Genomic DNA, 20175 nt, shown 5'->3' with positions numbered 1-20175 from the left:
TTAGAGAGGACATTTGGGGAGTAAGGCTAATGATGGAAGGAGAAGAGTGTTCCGCAGGATGGATTATTTGATTTAAATCTCCTCCTAGGATCCAGGGGCCAGAATCCAAAGCCAAAGACTGATGAATATTGAGGAGCTCAACCCAAAGGTCTTGGCGATCCTCATTCTCGTTGGAGGCATAAATGGCTGTGAAGATAAACTTGTAGCTAGTTGAGATGCTGACTTCACAGGTTATGGCTTGTTTGGATTGGCTGATAAGACGTACATCAGCAGGGGATTTCCAGATAAGTACTATTCTTCCATCTGTGTCTGAGTTATGATTAGAGCAAAAATTCCAGTCTCTGCAAGCTTTAGACATGACATAAGAGAGTTGGGTTTCTTTAATATGGGTTTCTAAAAGGGCACCAAAAACAGGTTTTTGTGACAAAAGCCACTGGCTGAGCGGTGAATGTTTTTTCGGGTCATTAAGACCACGAACATTCCAAAAAAATAAGTTTGTACTCATAGAGATTTAGGAGGAGGCACTCCTGGTAAGAGGAGGGGTCCTTCTAAGGTAGAGCGATTAAGAGGGGGTGACAAAAGAGTGGATGAGGAAGATGGAAGGGAAGGTGTTTCAGTAGTAATGGGGGGGTGGTTTTGGTCTTTTTCAGTGGTGATTTTTAACGCTTTGTGAGGAGAAGTTATCAAGATTGAAAAAGGGTTTAAGTCTGGTAGCATGGCTAGGTAGGATGTTGGATGAGGTCTTTTGAGTGAGGTTTTGTGTTTAAAAAGTTTTTTTCTTCTGGAAGGGAGTTGGGCAGTAGAGAGGGCAGTGGGATCTGCTTCTTCATCAGAAGCAGTAAAAAGGACAGACTGGTTAGTGGTAGTAGGAGGTGTTGGGTCAACACTAATCAGAGCAGCATCTAAGAGAGTGGTTTTTGAGGGTGGAAGAGGAGAGGCGATAGGGGGAGATGGGTCCTTTGCTGCTTCTTCTTCAGGTGTATGACTCTGAGCTTTTTCTTCCTGCATTGGCTTAGGGGAACCTGAGTCTTCAACCTTTGAAGAGCCTATTTTAGAAGCATCTTTTTTGGTTGTTTCGTCAGTAGTTCTTCCAGTAGGTTTCCAGGTTTGAGTAGTATACAAACAGTCCTTTAGGATATGTCCAATTTGCTTACAGTGAGAACAGGAAGGAGGTACCCAAGGATATTCCACTGTGACTGGAATGACTGTTCCACTTTGGCGCTTCAGCTCTACCAGAGAGGGGAGAGGGCAAGAGAGATCAGCTTCAACTTTAACATGAGCCACTTCAAGGTTAGTCAAGTTCTTTGTGTATTCATCAGTCTCTTTTGGATCACCCACCAATCCTGCTGCGAAACTTAAACCTTCCTGGGATCGTAGGTCGAGTGGAACACCTTTGAGATGTGCCCAGATTGGAATGGAGAGAAGGTCAGGGGTTGTAACCTCTTGTTCAGGAGACCATTTAGCTACATGGAACATGGCAGTGCCTACGTACCACAGTCTTTTCTCCAGAACCTTTTTTCTGATGTATTCATTAGGAATGCGAACCATCATAGTACGCTCTTTCGGGTTAGTATGAATCTCCAGTTTAGTACCTTTTCCCCACAAAAAATTGAGGACATTCTCTATTGCCTTGTAGGAAGGCATCTTTGCAAAGAAGGCTCCAATGACAAAATCTTTATGTAAGGAAGCGCCTCTTTCAAAGACTTCATCTGGGATAGTTACTTGAGGGATCCCAGCTTCAGAGTAAGCAAGTGGCGCAAGTCGACGAAGGGATCGATCAGCAAATAGTTTAGCTTTTTGGGCATAGGTCTGAGGAGGGGGATTAGAGGCAGGAGGTACGGTGGATGAAGGAGGAGGAGGAGGAGGAGGAGGAGGAGTAGAATTTTTGGAGGGGGGGATAGGTGTTTTAGTGGAGGAAGGGGTTGGAACTTTTGTGGAGCAATTGGTTGAGAGGATAGGGGTAGACTTAGATATGGAACAAGGAGGTGAGGAAGCAGAGGGAGGGTTTGAGTTTGATCCGGCCAAAGCACGGTTAGTGTTTAATGGAGAGGAGGATTTAAAGGGGAGAGCTGCAAGCCCCTGAAAATTTAGGTCAACAGTACGATTTTGTACAGTAGAAGAGATATCAGATCCAGAAGGAAACTGAGATTTCTGAGTCAAATCGACATCAGTAGTGAAAGAAGAACAACCAGGCTGACAATCTTTAACTGCAGTCCCCTTGATAGGAGAAATTTGCATAGGAGATTGAGAGCACCGAGGAGTAGTTTGGGGGGAGAGGGGAGGGAAGTCGGAGAGGGGAAGGATGTGGGAAGGGTCAGGAGGGTCAGGAGGGGCTGGAGGAGGACGAGAGGAGTCACTACCAGGGGTAGCGAGCAGCGGATTCATGACGGAGGATTTGTCGAGAGGGAACCAGGCGTTCACTCTCTCACTCATCTTTTTGTTTTCAAATTTTTGTTTTCAACTTATTTGCATTATGCTACATAAGTTGAAAAGTATATATATAAAAACGTTATCCACTACACTACAAAAATTTTAGTTAATAAGTTTTAAATAGGGAATCTACACTTGCTAAATATAATAAAGGGAAATGCTTACGTACATGCTTACTGGCTAATTACATAGATATGCTTGTTAATCACGAGAAAGGCCTAAGAGCATGATTAATGGAGATTTTTAGAGTATGATTCTTAGAAACGTCTTTTAACTTTTAATTAAAAAACTATTTAAAAACTGATTTTTAGTTTTTTTTAATTAAAAATTAAAAAATAGTTTTTTATATTCCGTTAAGAATCTATCCCTAAGAATTTCTATTAATCATGCTATAAAAGTATTCCACCTTCTTTGCATGTGCCTCTCGACAGAGTTCCATCTCTACCAAATCCGTGTATCCCTCGTGAGGGGTACGTTCTTTGCACGTGCCTCTCGACAGTTCCATCTCTACCAAACCCGTGTATCCCTCGTGTGCCCCTCATAAACTTATAGTTATGTAAAATATACATAGTTCTAATTAAAAATTTATATTCGATCACATTAAGAGAATATTTAGAGTTTTTTTTATCGTTTGTAGTTTATGTTTTCGCATTACCACATTTTGATTAGTGTAATGGCATAAATAGAGTTACATCATTCCATAGATAACTTATATTTCATTATATCATACTATTAAAAAGTTGTACATGCCTGTAGTATGTCAACTGGTGATCCTTGGAACATGCTCCTGCTTGGGGAGAAAATACTTAACCACGTGACAACGCATGTCCACTCGTGACCCATACATTTGGCCCTATAGTATTATTTTAATTTACATATCATAGATATTCGTTTATATTTATACACTGGATAATTTTGTTTATTTCTATTTTGTTTGTATCCGTGTGTATATATAAATAATGAGACATGAATAATCCAACTAACTCACCAGCATATTCCAACCGAAATAGCTTCTAGAAAAAAGGACGAAGAAAAAACAGATCCTTTACACTGTCTAAACAAAATGTGTGCACTCGTCCCGCCATTATTTCCCCATTTCGACTGGCCTTGTGGAGACCAGAGCTTTTTTGTAAACGACGACCTAACCAACACGTTTCTTGATTTTCCGTTGCCGGACTTGGAGGTGGCTCATCAGAATGCGTCGTCGGAGAGACATGGAGTTTTAGAGGTAAAGAATCAGGTCGTGATGAAGAAGCTTAATCACAACGCGAGTGAGCGTGATCGTCGCAAAAAGATCAACACTATGTTCTCATCTCTTCGTTCTTGTCTTCCAGCTTCCGATCAATCGGTAACAATCAATTCAAATAAGTTTACTTTTTACTTCAAAAAAAAAATTAAAACGAAAACTCGTAGAGGCATTAAAATTTACAAGTTAAACATTCAACATATTTATTTGATCCAAAAAAAACATTCAACATATTTGATCCAAAAGAAACAATGAACATAAAAGTATAAGATCGTAATTAAGGTTTTTCGTTTATGAAATGCTTTCCTGAAACTTCTATAACTTCTTATTCATTTGCTTTTGCAACTTTTTATTTTTTTTATATAGAAAACACTGTGATGCGTGTTTTTAAACGCAATGAAAGATCTGTTATTTTAAATATTTCTTGCAGAAGAAGTTAAGTGTTTCTGCAACAGTTTCACATGCATTGAACTACATACCAGAGCTGCAAGAGCAAGTCAAGCAGCTCATAAAGAAGAAAGATGACCTCTGTTTCCAAATCTCGGGTCAAAAGGATCTGGTTTACGCTGACCAAAACGGTAATCCAGAGAAAGGGGGCACACGTTATGCATCAACTGTATCTGCGACTAGGCTCGGTGAAACAGAAGTAATGGTCCAAATTTCATCGTTACAGACTGTAAAGTGTTCGTTTGGAAATTTACTGAGTGGAACAGAAGAAGATGGGTTGGTTCTTATGGATGCTTCATCTTCAAGGTCTCAAGGAGAGAGACTCTTTTACACTTTGCATTTTCAGATGAATAATTGCAATCTGAATTTCGAAGAGTTAAATGATAGGTTGTTGTATTTGTACGAGAAATGTGGAAAATCGTCTACATAATACAATAACTATTGATGTGATTTGGTCTGTTCTTTTGTATCTCTCCTTAAAACTCAAGTTTAGAATCGAAATAGTATGAATTTGTACCTTCTGCTTAAGCAAGAAGGTTTTCCTTTGTATAATAAATTTATTTTGTAAAAAAAAAGGTTTGTTAATTGTCGAGTACAAGAACTCGATGTGTTTTGTTTGATCCCTAACTAACTCTAAACCAAAGAATGGGTCTAGACAATCAGAAAGTTTCTTCTATTGGTAGCAACCGCAGCATTAACATGTAGTTATACTCTTTTACCTGCGATACTAATTGTAGCTGATATAATTAAGGGACTAAGACTAGGTTAATGATCATATTTTGGGCCTTAACTGGAGGGGCTCAGTTTTTTTTTGAACAAGCAACATTTAATAACTTGAAGCAAGGGCCCAGTTTCTTTTAATCAATAATTAAGGTGAGAAGACGAAATTGTTGAGTAAACAAGTTAATACTATAAACATAAGCATCTAGTAGATTATTTATATGAGACATTATTACAAATGATTCTTGTATCATTTGTCCGACAGAAACATTGTTTTGTAGAATTTTCTGGGCTTACAGCTTAAAATTAATTGGCGGTAAATGGATTAGCCGATGGTCTAAATCTCTTATATATTACTTAAATATCTTTCATATTTCCAACGTGGAATCTTCTCTCCAATATCATCCCTCGAAATAATGGTGCATATAACCATTAATCTCACATAATCCATTATACTTTTTTGAGATAATGTTTTTTTTCTAGCTATTTTGAAGAACTGAGCTTTTTGTAGGTCATCAGCTAATAGAATGATCGGACCACTTTTCATGCCGAATTAATGGGTCAAAGTGTTGGACCCGCTCTGATTACTATGACAAGTTTCTTGGACTTCCAAACTAAAACTAATTGGCGGTAAGTGGATTGGCCGGTGGTCCAAATCCCTTATATATACTTAAGTCTCTTTCATATTTTCAATGTGAAATCTTCTATTTATATCTTGATTTTAATTTTTATAAATATTTTGTACTGTCAAAGAATTATAACATGTTCGAATATATTACCTAGTATTGTAACTAATGTGTAATACAATATGCTGTTAAAAAGTAAAAAGACTGTCGAATGATTAAACATTGAGTTTTTCTTCAACTATATCTAACGATTGATTCAATGCTTTTTTTTGTTGGTAACAAAAAACACTGCAAAAGGGAATATAACTTTTCTAGGCTTACTGCATCAACGAAGCTGTAAAGCCTACCAAGTTGGGAACGAGATGGCCAAAAAGAAAATGAAACTACTTAAAATGGAAAATGTTGAAAATAACCAAATGGTCAAATAATAATACCAAAGAAATGCCAAATACACGGGAAAGTATACAAAATAGGCAGTTAGGTGCAATGCATTCTCCAGTTAGGAATGAAAATTTCTCAATATTTTTCACAGGCGTGACCCAACTTTTTAGTGAAATACGTTTTACCCGTGATTAACCGCATCACTGTTGGCAAAAGGAAAAGCACATCATTTCTTAGTTCTCATGACGTTTTCACAAGCGTTCAGATTCAAAGGTTAGTATTTAGGCTAAATGGCTAATGTATGTCCATTTTTAAAACTCACACAGTAGAATTCTAATCCAATCGAGCTGAGAATTACATAAAGGAAATGAAAACACTTGACCATCAACGTTTGTCATGTTTGTGTTTTTATCTGATAAACACACAAGCGAAATATAATTGTTTTGTAAGTGTATATATACAAGATATATGATGATGAAGATGATACTATGTATATAAAAGAATGTATATATATGTAGTGACATACATAAATAATTAAAATTAAATCTGGTTTTACTACTCCAAATGTCTCACGTAAGTAACTAATGACATGGCTAGTTTTTGGTCAATCAAATTAATAGTTATCAATAATATTTACATTTTATTCAACAAAATAAATCCATTATACTGTTTAGTTCGTCTGTTCATTTATTTCCTAACAATTGTTCACACTACAATCTGAGTATTTCTTCTATTTTACTGCATATTCAGTAATTGTGGTATGAGAAAATGCAAATTAAGAAGTCAATATTTTTTGAGAAACTAATTAAAATACTATTAACTGAATACCAATTTAAAAAAAAAACAATTTAGTTAAAAATATCAAAATATTTTGATTTAGGATTTAATATTTATTGTTTTTGGTTTAATATTTAGGGTTGGGTTGTATTTATAAAAATATAAATAATTTTTAAACACTTATAAATGATTTAGTAGAGTTAGCTTAGTCTTTTTCATCATACATTTAGTTATTCATAAAAATGATTATCTTTTAAAATATAAATTTGAAAAGTAGAATCAAATTTCTGGTAAAATTAAATTTATCTTTATTATTTTGTGATATCATATAATAAAGTCTAAATGTTTTATTAGATGCAGTATATAATCATGTATTGTTTTTATGTCAGATTTGTGATCTAAAGAAGGCGAATTTAGACAAAGAACCGCCTTGGGAACTTCAAAAACAATGTACAGAAAAGTACTTCAGCCTCCGGTCACCGTCAACATACCTATAAAGCTTCGGATGTTCATGCATCTACCTCTTCACGTTGCTTGCAGTAAAATATTAGTTTAGCTTCTTTTTTTTTTTGCTAACTTGTTTAGCTTTATGCCTTTATTCTTCTAGAAGTTTTTTTTTATAAAGTCAATAAACAAATTAAATTGGTTAAGTAAAATATTTTGCCAAATATTAATCAAATTGAAAACCGCTTAAAAATTGTAAACTATTTTTACATGTTACATTGATTTATTACAATGTGTAGGTTGTAATTATGGAAAATGTACACTTCTAGGTAAAAAGTACACCGGACAATAATATAAACATTTATGGACGTAGATATTCCAACTATCCCAATTTCCCACACTATAAGTAGAGAGCCAGAGAAAAAACAAAGGCAGAGAGACCGCAGAAAGATTATTAAGTCACTAAACCAAAAGAACAGAAGTATTTCTTTTGTAGATAAACTACTACTAATGAAAGATGATGGTACATAATCAACGGCTGAGAGTTGACATCACACCCAAGCCGATGGGTTTGACCGGAAGTTCTTTGATCACGGCGAGATCCGTCGCAGTTCTTCTCTTTGTCTCTCTGCTTCTTCTGATTCTGCCACCGTTCCTTCCACCGCTTCCACCTCCTCCAGCCACGCTCCTCCTGCTCCCTCTCCTCCTCATGATTCTCCTAATTTTCTTGGCTTTTTCTCCTTCTAATGAGCCTAGCCTCTCGGTAGAACCTCTTGACCCCTGATGAGTGGGGTCGCCGACTTCCGCACCGACCGTACAGATGTATATGCATTTCACAAACATGTATAAAAGTGTCTATATATATATGTATGTACGGAGCAAATTAAGGGCTTTTAGCTTCGTGTAAGTAAGATCGTCTCATGTGATAGATCTCGGACTTTTCTTTTAAAGTGCTCTATAAATGCAGTTTATATATTTATGTGCAATTGTGCATGTATACATTTCTGTTTATCAGTCTCATCTTTTTCGTAACTCAATGTCTATTCCCATTTTTGTTAAATACTGAACTTTTAAACTACCAAATGATGTATGGAAAAAAACTATTACAATATCATGATGTATTTAAAATTATAAACTAATTAAACAAAAATTGGTGAAGTATAGAGAGGGGTTAAATACTACACTCGATATTAGATCTGAACCAATATATGACGAAAATACCCGTTAAATGAAATAAGCCACTTGTTCATATGTATTAATACCTTTATCAGCTACCCGCTTGTTTATGAGTCCCTTGTTTATCTACTAAACTCTGTTTTTAAAATTGAAAACTAATATGATTCTTTTTTAGTGGGTTTACTGTGGAACCCACACAGACACTGGACAACGGTGAATCGCCCTTTGATGTCTTTTTTTTTTAACACTGCACTTCGGTGTCCAGGAGACAGATTAAATTGGATTTTCCATTGGTTTATTTGTCCTCGACACACAGTTACATTTTTGTTCTTTTAATATGGTCACAAAGTCATTATCTTTCTTTAAGTTTTTTTTGTTTACATGTTTTAGATATTTTATTTCTCTTTGAAATTCCATGCTCGTTTTCTTGTTTTAACAATCTGGTGTATTTTTTTTGTCCGTAATTTAGTGTATTAATTTAATTAGTGCTTTAATTTCTTTATATAATAAGTAGTATTGTTTTTTCTTATATTATTTTTCAACTGTATTTTTTTTAGATTTTCAATGCAATATTTAAACCATGATACAAATTTAGTTCTGCTAATTTTACCTTCTTCATTTGAAAGATAATATAATATAATACAATATAATATTATTGCTTTAAAGACAATTTCAACTGTGGTAGAATGATATCAAATAAATTTTCAGTTAATTTTTTAATCTGAGTACAAAATTTTAGACAACACTTAAAAGTTAAAACCAAGTAGTATACTATTCTTATCAGTACTTGATTTATCCCTTAGTCATCATAGACCTAGCAGGTAAAAAAATCAAAACATAAAAATGCAGTTGTATATTAATTTTGTCAAAAATCATTTTATTTTATGCCATTACTTGTGGAATTAAGAATAATAATATATAGAAAAGTTAGTTATATTTGACTTATAGGTACGGTGGCTAGCGAGTGAAATAGTCATAAGCTCATGATTAGATGAATTATAGTGGCATAAAAATAGGTTGGAGATGAGCATTATCGACGGTCTAATGGTATATATATTTAACTTCAAGTAGATTAATTTAAATAGAGGGATGATTGATTTCAAAAAGTTCATGCATGCATCTATTCCCACACTGAATTTCAGTTTTCCAACAAGTGGTTTAATTAGTAAGAAAACAGTGTTAAATGTAATCCCAGTGTTTGGTGGTTCTGATAAATTGAGCGATTATATTTTATTGATTTTAACATTAATAAAACTAATCATATATGTAATTAAGTGTTTGCGTGTTTGCATTGAAAAACAGTGCGAAGTACTGTACGAGTATAAGATGGATGAGAATCATGAGATATGTTAATATGTTGTTATCCAGGGAAATATATAGTGTGGATGAAGATTTGAGACTTCGCACAGAACTAAAGGAGATTTGACCAAATTGAAAGGAGAAAAAAAGAAACAAATGTAATTATATAATTATAAAATGATTAAAGATAAACGGTCTTCGCTTTGTCGAGTCTCTATCTTTAGGCACAACAAAAAGCAAACGAGAAGGAATTTCATTTGTCCACAAAAATCAGATCCACTGCACCTATACATTCAAATGAGAATGAATGAATACGTATACATATTCTGGTCCGTTTTTGTTTGTCTCGGTCGTAACCATATGAATACATTTGAAAAAAGGTCGGATAAATTGTGAAACGACGTTAAATAATGATTACGTGATTCATAATATAACCCCTAAACAACCGAACGTGCTCGTTTTGACAACAAACTCAAATGTTCCAAAATAAGAAACTCAAATATTTTTTTTTGAAGACAATTCAAATATTTAGAGCTCTTTAATCATGGGGTTCCAAAGTGTTACATATAGTTTTTGTTAATATACTGAGTTACTTAGAAAACATATATTTTTCATCTAGAGAAAGATATAGTTTTTGCAACGAGTAAAAGACATTAAGTATTGGTGGGAAATGATGAACCTATGACTGAGAGAAACGATAGAAAACCAATATAAAACACAAAATAACAATGTTATAACTGGATACAAATACATATGATATGAAAAAAAAATGGAAGCTATTGTCAACAGATAACTAAGGTCATTTTCAACCCAATGCCAAAATGCCATCATAGTGTAATTTGTTTACTAAAATCTTTCCAATCTAACTCTAAAAACATCATTTTTATGTAAATTTACAGTACCATACCAAATTGATATGTTAATATTCACAACACAAAATACTATTTATTCACTTTTATAAATATGCATATATTTAAATAGTTTATTTTATTTTGATATTATTATATATCAAAATAGTAAATATTTATTTTAAAAACAAATATGTGAGTCTGATATATGTTGTGCAATATAATTATATATATCAAGTAAGATAAAATTTCCTACTGAATAATATAAAAATCAAAAATACAGTTTAGTGAAAATTTTGGTATTGTGGTTGAAGAAGAAAAAAATTTGATACTAAAGTTACATTAAAATAGTGTAGCTTTCACACCAAAATGTTTTTATGGATTGAAGATGCCCATATTTATCTCTTTTCATAATTACTTTACAACACATTTGTGATCTTCATATATACTATGACTAATTTACACCATCAATGAAACTCCAAAGTTCCCATCGCAAGCAAAATTAAGTTTTTACGAGCCAATGCTCCTCCGTCTATTAAAACTCTAGTTAAAAATTCTCCCACGGACGCAATCACTCATACCCTCCTTTGTTAACCTTGTAATATTAAGTGTCATTTAACACCAACTGGTTTCAATGGATAAATTTGATTGGATCATACGCAAATGACGAATATTGAAGCATAAGCACTCTCTTGGATTAGACACACAAATCCAGATGGTAATATGGAAACGAGAAGATTCATACTATCAGCATCATTATTTTTTTAATACCGATTAATTATGTTATTACAAACTATAAAAAATATTACATAAAAAATTTATAACAGATATTTTAATTGTACTATGATAATTCACATCCAATCATTATCATTTATCATTTTGATCTGTTTTACGAGAGAGATTCATGTCTAACAATTTTACTTACAGTATGTTGAATATCGCATGAAAATTTTTTTCTCCATTAATTTATATAATTGATTTTGTCTGAGATTCGAATCTTGGACTTCATGGTATAAAAAATTAATGATTTTCAGTCAAACCACTAAACTAAGCTTCTGCACTTTTCAAATAATTAAATCCCCTAGAAAAATATCTCTACGATACCATTTTAATAAATTTCTTGCATATATAATTTAAAAACACACAAATGTATAGTGGTGACTACAATTTGTTTTTAGCCTTAATAAGAGGTAAAATAAGAAGTACATTAATTTGTGAAGTCACACTGAACATATATGATATTTAAAAAAGAATAAAAATTAAGGGTTTTATTTTTTCATAAAATGTATTGATGAGATAATAGTTATATCTACGAATAAAATAACAATGTTTTGATCTAGAAAAATATAGGTAATTTAGAAAAATGAAATATTGATAAAATTTAGAAAAAATAATATATTGATAAAATTATTTTAAAAAATAAAATATTAATTATAAAAACCATGTAGTGACATCAAATAAAGTAATACTATAAGCAGCATATTAAGTTAATAAATTAGCCGTTGAAAAAAAATGAAAACTGACGATCGCAATAAATTAGGTTAAATGTATATGGAATAAGAAGAAATAAATACCCTTAGTACGACGTGATTCAGATTCAAAGTATCAAGCACACTCTCTTCCCTAAATTCACCAACCATCCTTACCGTTTCAGTCATCTAAAAGCACATAAATGGTAAATCATTTAAACCGCCACACTAATACCTAGCTAGCAGCTATGCATGTCAAACATCAGTCTATTGTTTTTTGTCAACTTTGTAAACGTCAGTCTATTTTTGTTTCTTAATTTTGTTTTTCCAACAACCTATATATTTTTTCACGATTTGATTTTTTTTTTTTTTTTTTTTTTTTTTTTTAACAGGAGGTTCAAAGGTGACCCGTAATCCGCACGTGGTTTCCATTTGCCCAAAGGCCCGTAATCCGCACATGGTTTCCGATTGCCAACCATCTAATCCCCCTGGCCCGGAACCAGCCGGCACTAATACCCATTACCCAAGGACCCAGCACCAACGCCGCGATAACTTTAAACTTGGGGAGGGCGTAAAGCATTCCGTGGCCACAGGGGGTATTCGAACCCGGGTCCGTATTGGTGTGTTAACTACCTCAAGACCACTAGCCCACTTCACGATTTGATTTTACAATCATTTATTTGTTAATTGTCGACATAAAATGCCACAAACTGTATTTCCGTTTCACATTTTTTGTTAATCATTGATTCATTTCAAGTTCACACTACATCCCAAAAATAATCGTTTCGAGAGATTAGATCGAGTTAGATAAAATACTACACCGAGTAAAAAAATAAATTTTAGTAAAAACTGATACGTAAATTGCCAAAATGAAATGAAATTCTGAAATGTAGTCACCACATAAGGCATATAGGAAATAATTAAATGGCTGCATGTCAATTTTAAGATTGACAAATGATATGATACAGGCTGATGGTGGTAGTGAAATCTTCTAGCGGATGTATTCAACAATAAGCATGAGTTGATTTGTATTAAAATGACAAATTAACTGTTATTCAAATGTGAATTTAAAAAAAAAACACTATAGAATTTACTGTATTAGATGTGTCATTTTAACTATAGTTTTAAATTTATTATCATTGGAAAAAAAATTGTACATTTTATAGTGTTGTAAGTATTTATAGAATGTTTAAGACGTGTTTTTTAGTTACAAAAATAAAATCTAGATCTTATAGTTTTAGATAGTATTTTATAATTAATCAAACCACTTCAAATTTCATACATATTTCAAGCATATATCACAGTGATTCAACAACAATCACATCAAATTCTCAAATTCATCTAAATTCTCATAATTAATCAAACCACTTCAAATTTCAAATTAAATACACTCCTCCTGATATTTATTTCAAAGCTAATGATTTAAAACTTCTACTTCATCAGAGGTTTACTTTACATACTTTCTTAATTCTTAAGAAGAGAAATACATTCGTACCCTGGAGTTGCGCAAAAAAAAAAGAAGAGAAATACATATAATATATGCCTCTAATTTTTATATTATATTATATGTATTTCTCTTCTTTTTTTTTTTTTTGCCTCTAATTATATATATTATATAATATAATATATGCCTCTAATTTAGGCATTTTCTATGGCAGTTGTTGACAGGTTGTATAGCAGTGACCAAAAATTTAAAATCACGTGGAATACAAGGAGATACAAGATGTGCAAGGTGTGGTGATCCGGAGGAATCAATAAATCATGTGTTTTTTGAATGTCCTCCGGCACGACAAGTGTGGGCACTATCTAAGATTCCATCGAACCCAAATATTTTCCCTTTGGGCTCGATATTTGCTAATATGGATCATCTGTTTTGGAGAGTTAATCCAAAAATGGAGGATCATCAGTTTGCATGGATTCTATGGTACATTTGGAAGGGTCGGAATAATAAAGTTTTTAGTAATATTGATGTTGACCCGAGAGAAACGCTAAACTTAGCTGAATTGGAATCAACACTTTGGGTGGAGGCACAAATTGTTAATGATTCCAGGATGGCCCCTGAAGCGCAGTTCAGAGTTAACTCACAGACTACAGGAAGATGGTGTTTCATTGACGGTTCTTGGAAAGACAAGGATTATTTCTCAGGACAAGGCTGGTTCAGCACGCTTCCGGAGTTTGAGGGTTTGTTAGGGGCAAGAAATGTAAGGGCAAGTCTTTCACCTCTTCATGCGGAGTTGGAGGCTCTAATTTGGGCAATGGAGTGTATGAAGAACTTACGACAGTACCGGGTCACGTTTGCAACGGATTGTTCTCAATTGGTGAAGATGGTTTCGGAACCAGAAGAATGGCCGGCATTTGAAAGCTACCTGGATGACATTAAGTTTTTGAGAAGAAGCTTTACCAACTCAGAGATTGTTCATGTTCCAAGGACGGAAAACATAAAGGCGGATCGCTTGGCACGTAATGCTCGGACACAACCGTCTTTCGTCGTACACATGGATGCGGAGTTACCACATTGGTTTACAGAGTCTATATGAGTCTGTAAATTTTCTTGTTGTCAAAAAAAAATATGCCTCTAATTTACTTTCCTTATGTTTAAGACCATAAGCTATTACACAATATTGTATAAGTACACCTTATTCAAAATAATTTTGAAAGTTATTACATTTAAAGTATAAAAATCGGTAAAATCTGAAACTAATTTATTTTAAAAAATTATTCCTTCAAATAGAGAGGATCCCCCCTAAAACATTGAAACAATTAATAATAAACTATATATGTATCAACATGGAGATGGAGCTTTTCCTTAAATGAAAGAGTATCACGGTTTGACACAAGTTAACAAATGACTAATTATCAAACACGCTTTTACATAAAAGATTCCACGCTTTTGTAAAATGTCTTTCTAATAGTGTCTTACAGAATATTATCAAAATTTCACAAGTCACTGAAAAAACAAATCAAGCAATTAATGGTAATTTTGGTGTTAAGTCCGTGTCATACTGAAATCTAGTAAAATAAATCTACTTCCTCCGTTTTATGTTGATAGATTTTTTAAAAACTTTCACACATATTAAAAAATGATTAATGTATAGTAATAAATATCTTGATTTAAATGTAAAAACAACTTCCTATACATTTAAACTAATAGTTTTACTAATAGTTTTAATCAAAACTATTTAAATTTAGCAAAGAAATTTACTTATTAAATATGCATAGAAAACTTTAAAATTTTATTTTTTGTGAAAAAAATATTTTTGTGGAAGATATTTTTTTATTTGGGTGGATACGAATTGGCGAATGTTGCTGCTCGGTGCATGAGCTTCACCTGTATGTTGTAACGTCTTTATCTCTTACCCACATAAAAGCAAGACGGACAAATTAAATATGTACACATATAATTCATTATAAATATACAAACATATATGTGCAGGAACATTGAAAGCCAAGATTTAGAGGAAGAAAAGAAGTTTCACAAAAGTTATAGTAAGGATCATCGGAATGTTTATGACCGGAGTGGTGATGATGGTGCTCTTGGCGGTTGTTCCTGCCGTTCTTCCGCCACTACCGCCGCCGCCGATGATTCTGATGGGAATTCCGGTGGTGCTGATGCTAATGCTTGTTTACTTAGCCATCTATTATCCTCCTCTCTCTTCTTCTTCCTTTGACACTACCTCTAGTCAAGTAATGTGATTGTCAGACAACGATAGAAATGACACAAGCATGTAAAATGCGTCTTCGTCTAATGGGTTTTAATTTCTTGTTCCATTTGATGAAATATGTGAATCAATGCAGTTTCATTTGATGGTTTTCTTGTTTTAATGTTTTATTTCATTGTCTTTTTCTTTGGGAATTTGAATTGAATACGGGTCACTGTAAAAAGTTTCAAGTGTAATTTATAATCTTCTTATTCCTACGGATCATAAGATTCGGCCATTCGGGATTTCCAAATTTCACGTGAACATGAATTTTCAAAATACGTTATCGAAGAATACAAACAATTTTATTAACAAAATATGCATGCACTATCATAAATTCGAGTTCATTTTTGTTCCTTGTATTTATAAAAATACTTCTGTAACGTGTCGCCACTCATTCATTAAGGAATCATTTCTCGCTCGATTCACTCTCGATAGAAAACTGAGACTGACTAATTTCTCACTCCCGATAGAAATGATCTAGCTCGACTCATTCATTACGAGTCCTTGTTCTTTTTTTTTTTTGTGCACGAGTCCTTCATGTTTTGTTAAATGATTTGTTATAATGAGTGCCAAAACATTAAACAAAAGAAAAGGAAAATATGACTGCGTAAATCTGCATGGAAGACTTATTGATCGGAAAATCCAAAAAAACTTAGATACTCACTCTGACGTCAATTAAAATAAAATACTAAAATTCATACAAAAATATATTTATTTTTATATAGGGGAAAACACTAGTTTAACTCTGATTCATGGATTTATTACTAGAATGACTCTTATTTTATTTTAATTACTAATTTAAATTGTATACCTATTTTACAACTGAGTAATTTGTTATCAAAAAAAAAAAAATTACGAAAATATCATTACTCACAAACTTATTTTGTTTACGTTTTATGTAACCACAAACTTATTTTTATTTTTTCGACAGTTTTATCTTAAATTCTATAGATTTAATTAGATTTCTATAGATTTTTTTAATATATCTATCATGGTCACAGATTTATTAAATATTCACAGATTTAATTAGATTTAGTTTCTTTGGCCACATATTCACTTATTTTGACAGATTTATATAGGCTTTGATAGATTTCTTTTTACTTTGACCACCAATTTTTCTACTTTGACAGATTTATTATCCTTTGACCACAAATTTACTTATTTTTGAAAGATTTATTATAAATTTGACAGATTTGTTTATCTTTTGACCACATATTAAATTACAATTTGACAGATTATGTTTTACTTTGGCGACAGATTTAATCATTGTTTGGCTACAGATTAATTAAATTTTATTTAACCGAACTAGTTATTGAAAATCAGATTTAACCATTAAATTCTGATTTTTTTAAATACAAATATTTCAATTGAATTAAACCAAAATTTTACTAACCAACAAATTAAATTAAATAAACCAAAATAAATTAAGTAAACCAAACCGTAACCAAAACTTAAGGAATCGCAACAGCGAAAGCACGTAAGCAATGCATCATATCTATTTATCACCCCTACTATCATAGCTCATACTTGTGGAGCGCTTATTTCACTTCTATAATGCCAAGAACATAGCTTCAACAGTTCCAGAAAATATCACAACAAAGATTTATTCCATTTCTATAATGAACGATTATGTGTCTTTCATGTTCTATTTCTTGAGAGTTACTTTGTTTCTCTTCTAGCACTTCTTCTCACATAGTGCCTTTCTGTTGTTTTTTTATACTTTGCAAGTTAAAACTTTTGTTCTATATTGGGTACTCTTAAGTATCAAAGAGATAATTGAACAGGTTTATATGTAACAATAATTAGTAACTCAATCAATAAACTAAAGCATAAAAATTCTAAAACAGAACAGTCAGCCTTATGATAATTATGGACTGGAGATTGTAGCTGAAACAAATTTTGATACTAAACATTCAATTTACACGATAAAACACGTACACTAAGAGAATCTAAAACTGAACGTATTACTTTGGTGAATCATGAAATAAATGAGTGATTTGAGGTTCTTCAACAGCGTCGTAAATCTCAGCAGCTAGCCTCCGTTGGAGATCTTGAATGGTTTTGTCACGTAACCCTTCAAATGTACAACCAATCGCAAGACATTCAATGTATTTTATGGTATAAACACCATGCACATTTTTTTGGGGGTCATTCTGTGGAATTTTTTTCAATCTTCTTACATTGAATTATTTTTCATTTTTCTTCCGAACAATAGCAGGGACCATAGCACTCAGGATAGATGGAATTATCTTGACAAATAGCTATAATAGCTCACTCTTTTGCTGACTAGGAGTTTTTCCTTTATTGTAGAATAGACGCGGATAGTTTTTCTTACTGCTAGGAGAAGCCATATCTTACAATGAAAAATAAAAAAAATTGTTACCATGAAATTCTAGTACAAAAACGAGTGTTAGTTGTAATCAAATTATTCATAATTAGAAAAACTCCAAGCTACGATACAGTTGAGATGTGCTTGTTACACTCATTCCCTTACAAGAACCCACCAAGCATCAACTCTATACAAGCAACTATCCAAAAATTCAAATCACGTGGTAACAAACCTTCTTCTCAAATTATTCACGTTTCACATCCAAGAAAATAATATAGCATGTACCTATCATTGAACAATGAATAATCAAGTATGAGACACATATGATTCGTTGTTGTGACAAATATTCTGATCTATAACACTTGACACCAAATCAAAAGCTATCCAAACTCCATGAAAATCTCAGTGTTCCCGAATTCTTTTTTTTTATAAATCGGAGGAGGAAACGAAATACAGATTCAAAGCCATGAAGTGACAGACGTAATTAATTGACGAGTGAAGATGGTGGTTCTCGTCGTCGGAGTGTTTGACAGCGGAGATAACAAGAGGCCCTCCCACCGGCGAAGTCGACACTACTCAGAGGAAGAAGATTAAACCGCCGGCAATTTTGAACTCAACATCTTCGACGAAACAGTGGTTTTGTTTTTCAGAATGTTTTTCTTGTTCATGTCGACGGCAGCGGCTAGGATTTCAATTATTTTTCACTTTTTAATTTTTTATTTACTAAGGAATTAAATGAATAACCACAAAATTGTAGTAAAGAAGAACTATTAGGGTTATTTGGTCTTTAAGTACCTATATTAGATTATATTGATTACACAAAGTTAAACTAGTAACTAAGTAAAAGTTAGAGTTAATCTGAGTAATTTTCTCTTATTTTTACTTTAGAAAAGGATATTTGATTTAACTATACTCTGCATTTACCAAAGCAGACAAGGTTAGAGGCTTAGAGCACCCCTATCCTTTAAGTTTTCATTTTGGGGTTCTAAACCCACAAAAACTGACCACAAAAACTAATATTTTAATATTAATTATAATACAATTAATTAAATTTTCTGTTTTAACTTGAATTAATTATAAAGTGACATTTGTTACAAGAGTATCTAAATGGCATCTTACAAGTTTCAAATGAGTTCTTTTTTTCTCTCCAATATTTTTCTCCAATGTTGATCAAAAAAAATATTCATTGAGATATTTCAACAAGTGTCTTAGACATAAAATAATAATCTAGTTTAGAATTTTAATTAAATTTAATTAGAAAAGTAAAAAAATAAGTTAATTATGTGACGCAAAGTACAAAACTCTTTCATAAGAGATGGGGAGAATTTTCTCTTCAACTCTGTTATTTTTTTTTTCCTTTCTCTTCTTTTGTCTAATTGATTTATCAAATTAACGCTAAGAGACTTTTGTACATACTACCGCTGATGTTGCTTTAGCCTTTATGGATTCGATTTCGACAATTCACGGGAGCAATTTTCAGTCTTTTGTTTTCGGTCTTATTTGAGATTTAATACGTAACGATGCTTTGAAACAGGAGGTTTCGTGGGTCCTATGAAATGAACTTCCATCTACTAACCTTTTTAGTATCATTATTCATTAGTTACTGGATGCCGACTGAATACGTAAATGCTTTCTGACGAGTTTGGTTTGCTCCAAGCTCATATTAAAATAAATTTATTTGTTTTCTTTGAGTTTGGTTTTTCAAACTTTAGAACAAATCTGCTTTAGTCCATATTCGGCGTTGACTTTTTAGAAACCTTAAGCCAAAACCAGTGCCAAAACTTGTGTCAAACGGAAAAACAAAAAATAATTTCTTTAACTTTTTCGTTGGGAAAATGAAATATAATTTTTTTAAGTTCGAAACCTTTTTAGGAAACATATTAATTTTAAGTTTGCAATCAACTACGTAGTCACTTGAATTGATTGCAAATAGATCTACAATCATATAATTTTCCGGACTGAAATACAACAGGATAACCAATCAAGAAGTTGTATTTTGTTATAATGTATGATTTTTTAAAAATCATTATTTTAATTTTTTTATTAACAGATTTCTCTCTGAATACTACTTCTTCTGTATATGAAAAAATATTTATTATACTGTTTTAAGTTTTTCACACATATTAAAAAGTTAAATACATGCATTTTTATGGTTTTACCAGTAAAGTTTTATCATTCATAGTTTAAGTTTTAATTTATGTTTTAGTTCTGAAAATAAGTACATTAATTATAATGCAAAAAAAATTAATCTTTCAAATATAAAAGCAAAATTTAAGGCATTA

General features: G+C 32.4%; 2 protein-coding genes across 2 annotated transcripts; both read left to right on the top strand.

Annotated features, from left to right (window-relative positions):
- The first annotated feature begins 3437 nt into the window (after positions 1 to 3437).
- On the top strand, positions 3438 to 4708 carry LOC103866544 (transcription factor bHLH100). Its single transcript, XM_009144485.3, has 2 exons — positions 3438 to 3778; positions 4107 to 4708. The coding sequence occupies exons 1-2, from the start codon at positions 3494 to 3496 to the stop codon at positions 4551 to 4553; spliced, it is 732 nt and encodes a 243-aa protein (XP_009142733.1). The 5' UTR covers positions 3438 to 3493; the 3' UTR covers positions 4554 to 4708.
- Positions 4709 to 7359: 2651 nt separating this feature from the next.
- On the top strand, positions 7360 to 15767 carry LOC103866543 (protein ORGAN SIZE RELATED 1). The gene has a single exon (XM_033292558.1). The coding sequence runs from the start codon at positions 7589 to 7591 to the stop codon at positions 7853 to 7855; it is 267 nt and encodes an 88-aa protein (XP_033148449.1). The 5' UTR covers positions 7360 to 7588; the 3' UTR covers positions 7856 to 15767.
- Positions 15768 to 20175: the final 4408 nt, after the last annotated feature.

This window comes from Brassica rapa, chromosome A05 (assembly GCF_000309985.2).
Source record: "Brassica rapa cultivar Chiifu-401-42 chromosome A05, CAAS_Brap_v3.01, whole genome shotgun sequence".
Taxonomy (NCBI): domain Eukaryota; kingdom Viridiplantae; phylum Streptophyta; class Magnoliopsida; order Brassicales; family Brassicaceae; genus Brassica; species Brassica rapa.
Note: the sequence above shows the minus strand (reverse complement) of the source record. Positions and strands in the feature narration are given on the sequence as shown.